This window comes from Suncus etruscus, chromosome 5 (genome assembly GCF_024139225.1).
Source record: "Suncus etruscus isolate mSunEtr1 chromosome 5, mSunEtr1.pri.cur, whole genome shotgun sequence".
Lineage (NCBI taxonomy): Eukaryota > Metazoa > Chordata > Mammalia > Eulipotyphla > Soricidae > Suncus > Suncus etruscus.
The window spans coordinates 155,771,775-155,783,962 of record NC_064852.1 but is presented as its reverse complement, the minus strand read 5'-3'; the positions used below and the strand labels follow the sequence as shown (position 1 = coordinate 155,783,962).

General features: G+C 55.6%; 1 protein-coding gene and 1 long non-coding RNA gene across 6 annotated transcripts in view; both read left to right on the top strand.

Annotated features, from left to right (window-relative positions):
• Nucleotides 1-12,188, top strand: part of LOC126009513 (uncharacterized) — a 175,518-nt gene that overhangs the window by 149,145 nt on the left and 14,185 nt on the right. The window lies entirely within an intron of this gene.
• TRAPPC9 (trafficking protein particle complex subunit 9) overlaps nucleotides 1-12,188 on the top strand; it is an 88,142-nt gene that overhangs the window by 65,994 nt on the left and 9,960 nt on the right. For 4 of the 5 annotated variants that reach the window (XM_049773856.1, XM_049773853.1, XM_049773855.1 and 1 more), the window contains 2 exons: nucleotides 1,281-1,434; nucleotides 2,058-2,148. In XM_049773856.1, coding sequence (XP_049629813.1) covers nucleotides 1,281-1,434; nucleotides 2,058-2,148 — 245 coding nt within the window. Of the gene's footprint in view, nucleotides 1-1,280; nucleotides 1,447-2,057; nucleotides 2,149-12,188 lie in introns of all 5 variants that reach the window. The other variant, XR_007495898.1, reaches the window with a different exon arrangement.

Below are 12,188 nucleotides of genomic sequence, written 5' to 3'. Positions count from 1 at the left end.
GGGAAAAAGAGTCTTAGACCAGTGCACGGATGCGGCATGAGTACATGTGTTTGTGTGTGTATACACATCACTTTGCAGATATGTGTTTTTTTATTTTTTGGTTTTTGGGCCACACCCAGCGGTGCTCAGGGGTCACTCCTGGCTGTCTGCTCAGAAATAGCTCCTGGCAGGCACGGGGGACCCTATGGGACACCGGGATTCGAACCAACCACCTTTGGTCCTGGATCGGCTGCTTGCAAGGCAAACGCCGCTGTGCTATCTCTCCGGGCCCTGCAGATATGTGTTTTATGTCCTGTTTGTTTTATCTGTTCAAAGCTGGGCACACAGTGCTGTGACGGACGCAGGGACAGACGGAAAGGCCAGCTGGGTATTTTCCCGCGCTTGTTGATCCCGACCTCCCTCATGACCACTGTCTTGAGTGTGACTTTGTTTGTCCGCCTGTGGATCAGGAAGTGGCCTGCTGTTGGAGGCACCACTGTGCTCACATGGGGTCCCACATGCTCCTGGGGAGCTGAGCCTCCACCCCGAGGTCTCAGGCACACTCTGGGTGGTGCCTTCCTAGCTGTCCTGGCCATGATGGTCTCTCTCCAGACCCGGCCTTGCCTGCTGACGCCCACCCCTGCTCACCTGCTGAACTCTCAGCAGAACTCAGGAATTGAAGAACTCAGGAGTTGAAGGGGCTCCTGCCTGTCTTTCTTCTGTCCTCTGTTTGGGGAGCCCCAGAGAGGTCCCTGCCCATAGGAGTGGGGGTGGATGCTGGTAGGTGGGGGTTATAAAGTCATGTGTCTCCCCCACCCCTGTCACCGAGCCATAAAGGCATGCAGGGAGGGAATCAAAGCTGCACACAAGGCCTCATGGGGAACCAGGTCCTGGTGGGACAGGGAAATCACCGACAGTGTCGTGGAGAGCAGGGAGGGGGTTGGGCACTAGAGCCAGGGCCATACCAGCCTGGCAACGCTCTAACAGAAGGCATGAGAGGTCCAGCTGGACCCGGGTCAGGAGAACATTTTCAGCATAGCCAGCAATGTGTGTGAGGAGTCGGGACTATACTCTGGAAACTTTCAGTAGGTCACTGGGCCAGGCATGTCTGCCGCCAGGGAGGGGAGCCTTTGCAGAGGGCTGGGCCCTTATGTGGGAACCTAAGCGCTGGCACCGCCGGAGTCAGGTCAGAGGTAGGAGAGCCACGTATGTGGCTGGGGCTCATGGCCACACTGGGCCTGGGTGATTCCAGGTTGAGTGACCAGGCACAAAAGTGAACTCTCGTCTGCTCTCTCTCCCAGCATGGCCATCCAGGTGGACAAGTTCAACTTCGAGCACGTGACTGAGCCCACAGCAGACAAGGAGACGTTTGCCAACCCCAGACAGCTGGAGGAGGAGAGGCAGGAGGCACGGGGCCTGGAGATCAACAGCAAGCTGGGCCTGTGCTGGAAGATCATATCCTGAGATGTGGGGGTGGGGGAGAGGGTGGGGGAAGGGATCTAAGATTGCAGCGCCCACAACCAATCACCCATGGGTCGGTGCCAGGGGTCAAGCTCAGCACCAAAGGCAGCCGGATCCTGGGGTGGAGGATCTGGTGGGTGGGGCGGCCTGGATGCTCCCTCTTACTTTGATATTCAGGCGACAGGTACTGGTGCCATTTCCCTGCTGTGTCCTTTGTGTCAGGGCTGTTGTGGGGAGGATTGGCCACTGGGGAGAAGAGAGGGTTTATGGCTGGTGAGGTTATCCGGGCCAATGTGGCTTGTGCTGGATACTCGCTCGCTCACTCTATCCAAGGTATGAGGGTCTCTCCTCGTGTAGAGGGATGCAGACGTGACAGAGGACACAGAGGTAACCAGGTCGCAGGGGTGGCAGGGGGCTTGGAGGTGATGGGATGTGGAGGGGAAGAGGGCAGAAACTGCGATTTTCAGTGACTTAAGGGCTTCCTGGCCCAGCAGGACAACAGGCAGTGGGAGTGACTGGCAGGTTCCATGGTGGTCCCGGGGCCAGGGTGTCCCTCACAACCGCACAGCACGGGCTGGTTTCCGACTCAGTGTGGCCATTTCCCTTGACTTTCACACCCATCTCTGAAGCGTGTAGGGGAGGCGAGTGTGGAGGGGGTCCTCAACCAGCTGGTCCTGGAGCACCTGCAGCTGGCACCCCTACACTGGGGTGAGTACCTGCTCCCCGCCCTGTCCACAGCCACGGCCTCACCCCAGTTGCAGGCTCATTGTTCTGCCCAGGGAGCTCTGTGCCTGCGTCTCCTCTTGGCGCGAACCCCGGATATATCCGTGGGGCAACTGTGCTGCGAGTATGAGACTGGTACATGGGTGTCTGAGCAGGCATGATGTCCATCACCCTGTCCCCTGCATTGTGTTCTGGGTGTGGCCCCTCCATGTGCTCTACAGAACCTGTGTGCCGGGGCACTCTCAGCTGGTGCTGGCCTGTAGCTGAGCCCCACAGACTGACACCTGCTGAACCCCCAGCCCCCTGTATTCCCTTGGACTCAGCCTGACTGTGCCTGCAGGTCCCTGCAGGAGTCCTGGCATCTTGGGGGTGGAGGGGACAGATGGCCATTGATGCTTTGTGGACGCTGGGGCGAGGTCACCAGGTTCCCTGGACATGACCATATGTAGCATTAGGCTGGTCTCTCCTGGTCCCCCTGGGAAGCAGAAACTTGGCTGCTCTCTGTAACACCATCCCCGCAGGGAGCTGCCCTCAGAGCTGGAAGAAGGTGGCCTTCCCCAGTGGCCCTGTACAAGGGGGGCCCCACATCATCTCATGGGGGCCTGTCCCTCACCTGAGGGCCCTGGTTGTTGCTGGCATGACCAACCAGACTGGGCTGTGTTGTCCCTGCGCCTCGGTGGGACATTCTGGTGCCTTTTCCTGATGATGGCGGGAGACAGTTTGCAGAGCACCTGGACGGGGACACCCTGCCCTGGTGACTCCAGGGACGCAGTGGGGCCTGGGTTGGAGCTTGCAGAGCTGCTGTTGGTGCTGGGGGCAGTGCCCACAAAGGTTGGATCTGACCTACCCAGATCTCAGACTTGATGTACATGAAAACAGGTCTGGACAGGCACCTGGAGCCATTTAGCTCAGGGCTATAGATCCCGAAGGGCCGGCCAGCCCATGAGTGAGTGTGTGCTGGGGTTGTGGGTCTTGTGGGTTCCACTTGGGGATCAGGCCAGTTCTGTTCCTAGGGGTCATGCTCTGGGTCTTGTGTCCACTGTGCTAGAGAGGACTGTGACTCTCTCCCCGACCTGGCAGCGCTCGTGGTTCCATGGCCCCCAGGGAACTCCCCCCTTACCATTCTGTCTGTACTGTCACTGGGAGGAGGCATTGCTTTGGGGTCTCCCTTTGCCCCTGCCCCCCCCCCCCACAACCCTGTGTTTGTCCTGCCCCTGCTGGCCAGAGTCTTTTCTCTGCCCGAAGGGCTGGAATTAGGGTGCTGGATGCTGCTGTTCTGGGGAAGAGACAGACATGGTAACCTTGTAAAATTGAACACAGAGAAACTTCTGTCTTTAGGAGCTTCCTGCCCTCAGGGCTTCCTGGGCTCTGCTCCTGTTCTGGGGTGCTGTGGAGACCAGGGCAACCATGCTGTGTGTGGGTGTGGGGAGGAAGGCAGAGCCCAGTGGGAGCTCCTGCCACCAGGCCCCTTGGGGGTCATGGACACTACATCTTTTCCATCCCCTCCTTTGTGACCTGAGAGGTCCCAGTTCCCCAGGAATCATGTGCCTGGCAGAGGAGGGAGGTGGGAACTGGGGGGATGGACCAGAGGCCTCTGGGGCTCTGATGGGGAGACAGGCCACGGGTTGGGCTGAGCCAGGGCAGGACTGGGTGGATGGGGGTGTTGGGGCAGTAGGATTGTCTCAGGACCCCCATGTGCCTGTGGACATGTCTCTCCTGCCCTGTTCCCCTGTTGTCCCCCCACTGCCTGTTTGCCTGTCCCCACCATAGTGCTCCGGTGGGCCTGCCCAGTGGGTCGGTTTCTGTGGGTACCTGGTCAATGACTCCTGACTCCGCTGTGTCCTGTGGGACTCATGCCTCTGCTTGGTACCACCTTCTGCCGCGGGTGTTTCCTCTCTGCCCTTCCTACATTTGCAGTTTACTCTGTGCTGGCTCTGTACTGGCCCACTGAAGAAGGTACTTGGGGTTGCAGCTGTTTCCAAGGGCTTTTATCCCAACTATTGCCCAGAGTAGGATCCAGGTGGGCAGGTATTACTCCGGGGAGGATGGACCTGCATGGCTGTAGGATTCCTCTGCACACACTGGCCCACTCATCAGTGAGTCTATCTGGTCTCTGCTCTGGGAAGTGGGGAGGTGTCCACTAGCTCCCTGCATGGTCTTGCTCACTGTCCTGGGGGTGGCTAGAGACCTCCATGGTCCTGCCTACAGCTCCCCTCACTGGCTGCCCCCAGATGCCCACTGCCCATTCATAGCTCTTGCCCTAAACCATGTCACCCCCGCTCCACACCCGAGTCCAGCCCAGGATGTTGGCTCTGGGCCAGCTGGGGGTGTGTGTGTCTCCCCATTCCCCAAGCCCCACTATCCTGCTGTGTCTCATCCTGCCTGAGAACCTTCCTGTGGCCTATGGGAGCAGGGCCTGGGCTGTTTATCTGCTCTGGACTTGTGTTAGGACACAGAGGGAGGGGGAGGCCCAGGGGATGGTGCTTATCCAGGGATGGGGGGACACAGCCTTAAAAGCACAGCACCCCGCCCCCCTCGGCCCATCTGGCTGGCTGAGGAGCTTTGTCTCACATGCTGAGCAAAACCAGGGCACCAGGTGCAGGCTTAGCTGCCCTCCTCCCAGCGCCCAGCTGATAAGATCCGGCAGTACCAGGCTCCCTGCTTACCTGGGGTGACCTCATGCCTGGCCGGCAGAGGTGGCCTAGGCCCAGGTGTGTCTGTGCCCTAAAATGCCCATCAACAAGAGGGTGTCTGGGTGGGAAATCTGAGTCCCCTGACACACACACACACACACACACACACACACACACAAACACACACACACACAAAAGATGCCCATCAACATGATCCCCTGACACACACATAAGATGCCCATCAACACAAGGGTGTCTGGGTAGGAAATCTGAGTCCCCTGACACACACACACACACACACACACACACACACACACACACACCCCTCTGGGTCCCCTGACACACACACAAGATGCTCATCAACACGAGGGTGTCTGGGTAGGAAATCTGAGTCCCCTCACACACACACACACACACACACACACACACACACACACACACACCTCTGGGTCCCCTGACACACACACAAGATGCTCATCAACACGAGGGTGTCTGGGTGGGAAATCTGAGTCCCCTGACACACACACACACACACACACACACACACACACACACACACACACACACCCCACACACACACCCCACACACACCCCATGCATGAACACACTGGAATTGCCCTGGACACCCCCCCCCCCACAGGAATTGCCCTCGAATATCTCAGTGAACTTTCAGACTGTACCCCCTGAACCCCAACCCCTAAGTGGGAGGGAAAGATGGGGTCAAGGGAGGGCCAGCCCTCTGCCCCCAGTATGTCCTCACCATGGTTGACTCTTCTTTCCACTGGTGTAAGGGTTATTGTCAGGCAGGAAACAAGGGGATGACCCTTCTCCTACGCAAGGGTCCCTGAGACCCTCTTGGCCCCTCAGCCCACTGCTTCCTTCCAACTTCCTCTTGTCTGACATTCGAACACTGAGTGTTGGGAAGAATTGACAGGGCTCGTGGGAAGCCACCCACTTGTCAGGCTTCCACCTCTTCTCTGCCACAATCCACAGCACCTGCCCTCATGGGGACACGTGCCATGGACTGTCCTTCTCTGACCCTATTTTTTTTTTTATCATCCCGATTCCTTGTTTGTTTTTGGGGTCATATCAGGGATTACTTGTGACTTCGCACTCAGGAATTCATCCGCCAGGACTCTGGGGACTCCATGGAAGGCTGAGGATCAGACCCTGGTCAGTCATGTACAAAGCGAGTGCCCTTCCCCTCCCTCCTTCCCTCCCTCCTTCCTTCCTCTCTTCCTCCCTTAGTTTTGGGCCACACGCAGCAGTGCTTAGGGATTACTCCTGGCTCTGTGCTCAAGGATCACTGCTGGTGGTGCTCAGGGGCCCATTTGGGATGCTGATCAGCCATGTGCAAGGGCAGCACCCTCCATGCCGTGCTATGGTTCTGGCTCCACATCCTGATTTTTTTACTCATTGAAAATTGTGGTTACGGGGCCGGGCGGTGGCGCTGGAGGTAAGGTGCCTGCCTTGCCTGTGCTAGCCTAGGACGGACCGCGGTTCGATCCCCCAGCATCCCATATGGTCCCCCAAGAAGCCAGGAGCAACTTCTGAGCGCATAGCCAGGAGTAACCCCTGAGCGTCACAGGGTGTGGCCCAAAAACCAAAAAAAAAAAAAAAAAAAAAAAAAGAAAATTGTGGTTACAAAGTGCAGACTCCCAAACTGTTTGTGCTCCACCCCAAGTAGAAAGTTGTGTAGTGTTAGTAGTCCTCTCACCCCGCTATATAAACAGACTGTCCCATGAAGCACTGTCTTTCATGTTCATTTATTTTTATTTTTTACTTTTGGGCCATACCCAGCAACACTCAGGGATTATTCCTGGCTCTGTACTCAGAAATTACTCCGGGTTGGCTTGGGGGACCAGATGAGACGCTGGGTTTTGATTGACCCTGGGTCAGATGTGTGCAAACCACTGTGCTAGTGCTCTGGCCTCTCGTATTTATTTATTTTTGAGCCATACCTGGTGACGCTCAGGGGTTACTCCTGGCTATTTGCTCAGAAATCGCTCCTGGCTTGGGGGACCCTATGGGACGCTGGAGGATTGAACAGCGGTTTGTCCCAGGCTAGCGCAGGCAAGGCAGACGCCTTACCCCTGCACCACCACTCTGGCCCCTATCGCATATTTATTTTTATGTAGTTCAGAAAGAGCTTATACAGCTCATGAAAACACTCACATCAGTACACGCCCATTTCACAGTCTGTACAGATGACATATATTTGAAAGGAACATGGTAAACGTGAACAGGATCTCAGTTAAAGCATAAAACAAACAAAAAACCACCATAAAATGAACTTCTATGATCTATAGGAATTTTCTACCTCTCCATGTGGGATTTGCTCAAAGGCTCACAGGGCCTGGCTTCCTTCCCCATTTCCTTTCCATGGAGCAGGCTTATAGGCCATCCACTGTGTTCATTCATTTGGCCCATTTTCTCTCTCCTAACTGAATAGTGGTTGCTTCTGATCCCTTTCTTCTTGGGCTCATTGTATTATTTTAACCTCATTTAGTTGGAATATGTGATTCATTGATTTGGTGCTTCTTTTTTCTTTTTTTGCTTTAGGGACACACTCAGCAGTGCTCAGGGGTTACTCCTGGCTCTGCACTCAGGAATAACTCTTGGCTGTGTTTGGGGGACCATCTGGGGTGCTGGGGATTGAGTCCAAGTTGGCTGTACGCAAGGCCTTATGCCAGCCACTGTGCTATTGCTCGGCCCCTATTGTTTCCTGCTATTGATAGAGACATTTGAGACTGACTTTCCCTGTGCTGATGCTTTAGGCTGCGCTTGCCTCAGGCTTGTTCTTGGTGTTTGTCTGTGTCTATCTTTGGGCTCTCTGGCTAGCACAGTGTCAAGGCTTGCTTGGACTTGGGATGTATCTCCACTACGGTGGCATTGTGACAAACTGAACACTTTTCGCCCACTTAGAATTCTGTGTGTGTGTGTGTGTGTGTGTGTGTGTGTGTGTGTGTGTGTCGAGCTTCATCATAGATAAAGCTCTCCAAAAATTAGCAGTGTTTCCGCTCACCAGTTTCTCCACTTAGAATTCTAAGTCAGGATCTTAGAATCTACTGAGGTTTCTGATGTATGTACGCGCATCATGTGTGTGCATGCATGTGCTGTGTATATATGTTCAGTCCTTAGTACTGCACAGGATCAGGGTCACCATTGAGTGTTGTCTTTGTGGCCCCACACACTTCCTGGTCTGTCCTTGGTGGCCTCTGAGTGCTGCATGAACGACCCTGTGGCGGCCAGTAGTCATGCTCTGTGGGACCTCGTGGATGGCCTGGGGGTTTGCACCCTAGAGCTGTCTGCTCCTGTGTTACTACTCTGCATACAGTGCGTATAGGTACATCTCTGCAGCTGCTGCAAACAGAGTTTCCATCTCCGGTCGTGGCCCTGCTTGAGCTCGGAAACAGTCTGTGGAGGTCTGGGTTGGGGATGGGTGGGGCTTCTTGAAGCTGGTGAGGGAGGCAGGAGAGCTGGTCTGTGCGGGGAGCAGGGCTAGACTGAGTGGAGTGCTGAGGAGGAAGGCGCTCAAGGGGCCTGGCATACTCTCCCTCCATCTGGATGAATGTATGCAGGGAGTGAATGAGCATCTGGATATGGTTGGGAGTCAAAGAATGGGCATCTGGATGAAGGGCAGGAAGTGAATGAATGGACATCTGGATGAATGGGACTGAATAAATGAACATCTAGATGGATGAGAATGAGCAACCTGGATGAAGGACAGTGAGTAAGTGAACAAACATCTGGATGAACGACCAGGGAGTGAATGAACGGGCATTTGGATGTATGACATCAGGAATGAAAGAACATCTGGATGAAGGACAGTGAGAGTGAATCGCCATCAGGGGAAATGAATGACTGAAATGGAGGAGTCTCTGGGTGTGGGAGGGTGTGGGATGGTGAAGAAACTAAGGAACATCTGGAGTCATGTATGATGGAGGGGCATGAGTGAGGAACATCTGGATCATTAAGAAGCTGCAGGGATGAAGGTGCAGGGGGGAGGGCAGGACTAGCGGTGGGGTGAGGGGGTCGCTTCTTTCCCTCCTCTCACCCATGTCCCTTCCCACTTGGGGAATCCTTGCTGTCTCCTAAGAAGCTGCTGTGCTCTTGGATCACACCACTCTTTTGGTCACTGTTGAGTCACCTTTTGGTCAGGCCCTGGGCTTTTGTTCCCTGCCTGTGGGCCTGCATGGACCAGCCACAGGCAGACACCCAGGAAACAGGGCCCCGGCCAGCAGGGAGTGGGGAGAAGTGGGCGCAGACCAGAGAAATGAAGTGCCACTGTCCAAAATCAAGCTGCTGAGCTCCAAGGGGCGCACATTGCTGGTCGCACCTAGAAATGAGACCCCGAGGCCACTGGGCCAGAATGTGGACACACTTGTTCATGGACACACACACTTGTACACATCCTCTCATGCTGCAAGGTAGAGGCTTTCCCTGGCTCGCTCATGGGGAAGTGGTCTCGGGCCCAGCAGAAGGTTCAGTGCAAAAGCCACACACCCCACTTCCAGCACTACATGCGTGTGCCCTGCTCTTTTCCTGGGGACTCTGCTGTTTGGGCTCCTCCAAGACTAGAATGTGTGATTTCAGAGTGCCGTGTAGAACTCCCACAAATCCATGCGCGAGCATGGTATACGGGGTGATAGGTGGTCACAACGGTGGCAGGCCAGGGACAGGAGGGAAGGAAGGTCTTCCGGCTGTGGAACAGAGCAGGTGCGCCCCCAGTGCCCACACAGACATGTCTGCACAGCATGACGGGGCCTCTAGAGTTACACACACACACGGTTGGCTGTGCTCTGGATAAAGATGCTTATGGTTGTATAAATAGCCCCCCTCCCCCCAGGCTGGAATAGAACCCACAGCCGGGCTGAACCAGGGTTTCAGAACAAGCTGGGAGACGTGTGATCAGGGTAACTCCCCAGGCCCTGTTGAATAGCCTCTCCTCCCTGGGGCTGGATGCCATCCATGGCCACTGCAGACTGCTCTGGCTGGGACTGATGGGGCGTCCATCCGACCAACCTCTGTCTGTGCAGGTGGCAGGTGCAGAGCTGAGCGGAAGCACTGCTGAAGGATTTTCCTGGATTCCTCATGACTCCCTTGGGGTCAGGTGGTGCCTTCCCAGCAGCTGGCAGCCCCAGGCCAGGCTGATCTGGGATCAGGATTCTCTGGGGAGCCAGAACCAGGGGCCTCTAGCTACTCCACAGACTCATGGCTGTGCCCCCCCAAACACCCAGATCCTCTCAATCTGGGAAGAAATCTGGCACTTGGTGCTGTGGGATGCCCCGGGCTCTGGGGATGACAGTCCAGGGGGACAGGCCTCTTTGGGAGTGAATCCAGCTGTGACAATAGCTTCTTGTCCTCCCTCGCCAGTGCAGAGCACTGTGCCTTGGGTCTCCCACTTACTGGCTTGTCTGGGGCCACCTGTGTTTGATCTCTGGATTCTGGCGCCTTTACAAGCCCACAGGGCCCATAGGCCAAGAGATGACTGCCCACTGGATGAAGGAAAAGGAGTGAATGAACAGCTGGATGAAATACAGGGAGTGAATGAATGGACATCTGGATGAATGGGAGTGAATGAATGAACATTTATAATTCTATATAAATGAACATCTGCCTGCTGGGTCGCCTGTGTGTCCTTTAACACCCTGTCCAGGGTGGTGTGGACACGTGTGTCTATGGGCCACTGGTGGTACCGCTGGTCACAGACTAGAGGGTTGCCCCCATGCACCACTGGGCACTGTGGCCTCTTTTCTGCCGCTCCCTGTCAGGGAGCACAACTCGGGGGACAGGGACGAGGGACAGGGCTACTGTCCCATGCGGGATCTCACCTTTCTCGGCTTCCTCCTCTGCCTAGCTCGGGGGAGCTTTTTCTGTGAAGGGTGAAGATGAGGTCAGGATGGCCTGGAGGCTGTTGGGGTGCAGAAAGGGAGGACACACCCATGTCCGGTGGGCCCTATGAGATCAAGAGGCTCGAGGGAGACCCCAACCCACATCCAGGCCCCCCCCATCTGTCCATCCCCACCCTCACCACTGAAGGCCAGCCTTGAGGTGCCCTGGTCCCCCTTCCCCCTCTCAGCCCCATCTCTGCCCTGCCTGATGCTTAGCAGTTTTGACAGGCCAGGCTATTTTTAGACATCTGTTCCTACTCTGTTTCTCAGTGGGGAAGCAAAGCGAGTTAAATTAGAATCGAGCCCTCCCCTTGCCCCTTCCCCTGTCAGCACACACAGCAGCCATGGGGCCCTGGGACTTGGGGGCACATGAGGGGATCCTCAGGGTGAGTGATCCCCCCAGCAGCCATCCTTTTCACGTGCACCCCACTCACCTGTCACCCCCACCCATGCCATGGAGGAGACGTTTGGGCACTTCTGGAGGCCCAGCTCTGCAAACACAGTCCCCCATCAAGGACGCAGGGATGTCCAGAATGTGCAGCCCTATGCAGACCCCAGGCCCCAGCACCCTCGGTTTTGGCCAGAAGTGGACATGGGGGCCTGCATTCAGCACCCATCTGGTCCTCACCGTGGCCTGACTTGGATTTGGGGGAGCACACCTTGGTCTCCCCCCACCCCCAGCATTGGTGTTCTTGAGAACTCCTACATGCCTCACCTATGCCTGGACCTCATGGTTCCCAAGCGTGCCCGCTATCGCTCATCATTGCGTCATCGACCCCAGGGGTATGTCCGTGGCACTCACTCTTCCAGTGCCTGAATATTCGCGTCCCTCTCACTGGGGCCTAATCACAGCCCCTAATGCTCCTCATTCCTCCCATGGTTCACACCCTTCTGCAAAATTCTTGTCCCTTCCATGTACTCTTGGGCCGGTGTTCTATGTCCAGCTCTGCCCATGTAGCGCTCCTTGCCCCTCCATGCGTGGGCCTCCACTTCGCTGCGCCCATGGCTGGGAGTCTGGGTCTAGACATGGACATTGACATTCTGGGCTCGTTGGGTCCCCTGCTGGGTCTTTTGTCAAGCTGGTGTTTTGCAGCTAATTCCTGTTGCATAGCTTTTTGTCTTCAGTAGTGTCTTTCAAAGAAGAGAAAGGCTCACATTTTGAGGGGGGCACGCCCGTTGATGCTTAGAGGTCACTCCTGTCTCCGCACTCAGGAATCACTCCTGCAGGGCTCAGAGACCTTTTGGGATGCCTGGGATTGAATTTAGGTGAGCTGAGTGTAAGGCAAGCTAGGCCCTACCTGCTGGATTACTTCTCAGTCCAGTTTATTTTACTTTCTTAAATTTTGTATGGTAGCTAAAAAATCCTGGTCGTGGTCTGTAGCGATAATACAGTGGGGAAGGCATTCGCCTTAAATATGGCTGACCCAGGTTCAATCCCCAGCATCTCATATGGTCCCCTGAGTCTGGTCAGAAGTAATTTTTGAGCACAGAGCCAGTA